Source organism: Monopterus albus, unplaced genomic scaffold (genome assembly GCF_001952655.1).
Source record: "Monopterus albus unplaced genomic scaffold, M_albus_1.0 scaffold29.1, whole genome shotgun sequence".
Lineage (NCBI taxonomy): Eukaryota > Metazoa > Chordata > Actinopteri > Synbranchiformes > Synbranchidae > Monopterus > Monopterus albus.
Window position 1 is genome coordinate 234503 of NW_018127909.1, and position 4694 is coordinate 239196.

At 40.0% G+C, this 4694-nt stretch overlaps 1 protein-coding gene across 1 annotated transcript in view; it reads left to right on the forward strand.

The window, feature by feature from the left end:
• The window catches only part of LOC109957938 (perforin-1-like), a 74374-nt gene that overhangs the window by 22166 nt on the left and 47514 nt on the right, over positions 1-4694 (forward strand). Inside the window, exons 2-3 of the mRNA XM_020596197.1 lie at positions 3594-4129; positions 4226-4691. Coding sequence (XP_020451853.1) covers positions 3594-4129; positions 4226-4691 — 1002 coding nt within the window. The remainder of the gene's footprint in view (positions 1-3593; positions 4130-4225; positions 4692-4694) is intronic.

Sequence of the window (4694 nt, forward strand, 5' to 3'; positions counted from 1 at the left end):
TTGCATTTGAACAGCTTCACTGAGTCGTCGCTTGTCCGCCATGTTCTCCTGATGATTGGAAAGGTGGGCCAAAGCCCTTGTGTATGAAGATAAGCTAATCAGGAATGGAGACTTCAGTTTTATTTCCTTTTCAAGCAAACTCTCACACAGACAACTCCTCTGTCTCACATTCACTATCATGCTGTTGCTTACACATGACTATTCTCATTCACAGACCATTAATCTCTCTTTCATATGCTATTATTCAGTTTCACATACAATATTGAACTCACTTACATATTCCATCATAATTTATTACATATACAATTATTCCCACTTACATAAACTGTTATGCAAGAATATAATATTTGTGCATGTGTGCATGCACATACAGTATATATGAGAATATATGACTACAGTAGTAACATATGAGAATATATGGTGCTGTCTGTGGAAGGGTGGGCCTATGATGGTGCATATAAGAGAGTATTGTTGTGCGTGTTAGAGAAAATAATAGTGTGTGTAGGAGAGTATGGAAGTAAATAAAGGAAAATATAACTGTATATGTAAGAGGACGTAGTGTGTGTAGAAGATTATAGTTGTGTCTGTGTGAGAAAGTATGAATTATGGCCTAAACACCCTCTCATAGACTCAACTGGCAGTGTGTTTGTGAAAAGCTGGAAAATCTGCAAATAAAGCATCAACAAAGAGAACACAGATGTCTGCCTGTATGACATTATGAATTTAAAAACTGTTCAATATGCATACCACTGAAATGCATATTCATAACTGCATATGCATGTATAAACATTTAAAACTTTCAAAGAGCGTGCTCAGTTTTGTGAAGAACATTCCTCCTCCTCCTCCTCCACTTCCAGCTTTTCCCGTTAGGGGTCACCACAGTGAATCATCTGTTTCCACAATGACGATTCACATAGTTCAAAATTTGGCATTGTTTCTACACCGGATGCCCTTCCTGATGCGACCCTAATTTTGTGAGGTATATTGACCAATTAAAATAATTTAAATAAAGTAAATTTTATCCTCTTAGTGTTTTGGACTTGCTTCATCTTTGGTACTTATTGTTGAAGGGGTTTCCTGTTTTGTCATCTCACCTGCCTCAGCTTTACGCCGGTTCTTGGTTACCATACATTGTCTTCACCTGTTGCTTGTTGTCTCCAAGTCTTAAGCCTTTATATTCTCCTCACTTCCCTCAGTTAGACATTGGTCTGTCTGCTCACTACACCTTTGTTTTCTTGTGGGTCTGTATGTGTTTCCAGTTTTGTTTCTGCCTAGTAGCTCTTGGACTCGTTCTCCTGCACTACGTATGGACTTTGGACCTCCCTGTCATCTTGGATTTTTTGCCTATTCCCTTGGGTTTTTGGAGTTTAGTTGTGTACGTTTTAGTTTATTTAGCTCTCTGACTGAACTGTCTCATTGTAGGTTTCTGGAGACATCTTGGCTATGCTTGCCAGGTTGAGCCCCAGGAGTTATATTTGTCTCTATGTCCAGTATTAATTATATTAATATCTACTAAATACTACTCCTTAGTCTGTGTCTGCTTTTGGGACCTTCTCAAGCCTGAACCTTGACATAACCAGTGCTCCTCTTAAATGAGGTGCTACTGAGGGGTTATTTGCTATAAAGACTTTTGCCCTAATTTTTTATTACTGCAGCAGTGAAGAATGGGATTAAAACTGCTCCTAGTCAGCAGTATATTGCAATTAACACATGATGTTGTCTAAAGCAAATGCACACGACAACCAGAGGTGTCACAAAAAGTGCTAAGTACGAAGAAATTAAACCCTAGATAAAGAGGAACATTCACAGCAAGGGTGACAAACAAACAAAGCTATAGCATATACAACCTTCTGCTAAAGGTCATGGTGGTTGCAGCCCCTGATGCAAGCATGAGCAGCAAGGTCCACAAAAACTGTTAACTTGTTATTCCATCTTACAACCCAAATCAGAAAAAGTTGGGATGGTATGTGAAATTGAATTTGAAAATAGTGATTTGTATATCTGTGTCCTGTATTACCTGAAAACAATACAGAAGTACATTAATGTGACACCTTATCATCTTTTTTCAGAACAAACACTTCAATTCTGATGCTGTAACATCAGAATGCACCACATTCTCTACTGGGGACAGGTTGGGACTGCAGGCAGGCCAGTCTAGCACTCACAACCTTTTCCTCCACAGCCAGGCCTTGGTAATGTGCACTATGAGGTTTCGCACTGTCTTGTTGAAATATGCATAGGTGTCCCTGGAAAAGATGTCGTCTTGAAGGCAGCATATGTTGCTCCAAAACTGCAGGCATCAGAACTGAAGTGAGTATTTATTTGAACAAAGAATAAAATAGTTGCTGTCACATCAAATAATGTGCTGCTGTGTTTTCAACGTAATACAGCGTATAGATGATTTACATGGCGCTGTTTTGTTTTAAATTTAATTTTACATACCATCCTAACTGTTTCAGATTTGGGTTGTAAGATGGAATAACAGTTAAGCTGTTTTTGTGGGCCTTGCTGCTCATGCTGGCATCAGGTGTTGCAACCACCAAGACATTTAGCTGGTGATATCCATTGGTACATTCTGGCCTTCCAAAGCTAAATGTAAAGTTAAGCCTGCAAATTGTCATTTACCCCAAAATATTCAACCCAGTGAAAACACCCCCCGATTAATATGTATGTGCTAAGTAAATATGTGTTTGTACTGTCAGACTGGTAATCAAAGCCATGTGTTTTCACACTTTTGTTCATGAGTTTACATAGTGTAGTATTGAAGCTGTGCAGTGCCAAAAGAGAGTGTTAAGTTTATACAACCAAGTGCAAAAGGCGCACACACACAAACACAGGCTACCAGCTTATGTGCACTGCTGTCTGTTTGCTGATATTAAGTTGCTGTGTGTAAGCTCATACAAAAAAGACACAGATTGAAGAGATATACCTTTTGTTTTATCTGCGTGTTGAAGATTAAAGCTCATCAAAAAAATACAGCAGTTAGCATTTAGCCAAACCTCAGCTACATTGATTAGACAATAGGATAACTGATATTGTTAGGACTCTACATGGCAAAGTTAGCCTCAGTGTGCTGAGGTTTGGTTGCAAGTCTCATTCCATTCTGCATGCTGTCTCAAATTGTAGCAGACAATAAAACTGAAAACAGCCATGTGTTAGAACAACAGCAGAAGGGGCTGTGTTAGTGGGACCATGTTTCAAAAAGGCCCAGTTTTCCCATGTGGCCATTTAAGTTTAATCTCTCTTCTCAATAGGGTATGAAGGAAATATAGATGTTACACATTATGAATGCATGCAATGTGTGAAAAACACATAAACAATGAAGACTCCACCTCCACATCAAAAGTATAAAATAAGGCAAATATTGGAAGTTAGTGAACAGAGCTTGCTGTCAACAGTCATAGTACGGTAAGACCCCTGAGGCCTCTCCTATCTGCAACTAATAGCTCGAGATGAATAATCTTTCAGATCAAATGTTTCCTATTCCTTTTTTCCGTACCATAATACCATCCAATTTATATTGAATTTATATACTCAAAGTTTGCATTGTTTGATATTTTGTCCATGCCATGTTGTCTTCTCTTTGCATACAGATGGCGAGGCTGTGGCAAGTCATGCTCCTGTGCTGTGCACGGATGCCTCTATGTCTGCCAGCCACTGTAACCCTCATTGGCACAACAGAGGAGTGTGAAAAAGCTCACTTTGTCCCTGGTTACAATCTGGGTGGAGAAGGCTTCGACATCGTCACAATGGAACGCAAATATGCCTATGTCATCGACACTGAAAAATGGAACCTTGGCAATGGCACTTGCAAGTTAGTCAGTAACGACTACATGAATAGGGAAAAGCAGAAGATCCCAGTTGCTGTGGTGGACTGGAGGATCATTCCCAAGTCCACCTTAGAGGTCTCTGGTACAGTCTATGATTCTGTTGAAACTCTTGTCAACGATTCCACATCATCTGTGAGCAATGACTGGAAAATTGGCCTTAAAATCCCTGTAGACCCCAGTGTCACTATTGGGGTTGGCTTTGGAGGGTCCCACTCCAGGGATTCTACCTTTGCCATGCAAAAGTCAAAACAAGACCGATACACCTTCCTTCGCCATTCTGTCCACTCTATCGTCTATAGGTGAGTATGAGTAAAAGACTAAATTAACAATAACATGAATAAAAAGGCACTGTGATACACTGTAACTGTAACTTATTTACTTTCTGTGCTTCACAGATACAGACTGGCAACAAATCCTCCACTGAGCCATGAATTTTCTTCAGCCATAAAATCTCTTCCTGCCTATTCACGTAGAACTGAGACACTGTATCGCGGTTTGATTGACACATATGGTACACATTACATCACACAGGTATCTCTAGGAGGGGAAATAAAAGCATTCACTTCTATCAAGACCTGCGAGGCAGCCATGAGTGGAGTGTCAGCGACAGAGGTCAGTGACTGTTTGTCAGTTGAGGCCTCATGTAGCTTTCTAAATACTGCCCGTATTGAGGCCATGACCAAACACTGTGAGGCAGAGAAAAAGAAATTAGGCCATGGCCAAAGTTTCAGCAGCACATTTAGTGAGCGTATCACAGAGGTCACTGGTGGAATGGTTGATGAAGCTGATATCTTGTTTAAAGGCCAGTCAGACCCCTCTTTCTATAACAGCTGGATTAACTCACTGAAAAAAATACCTGATGTG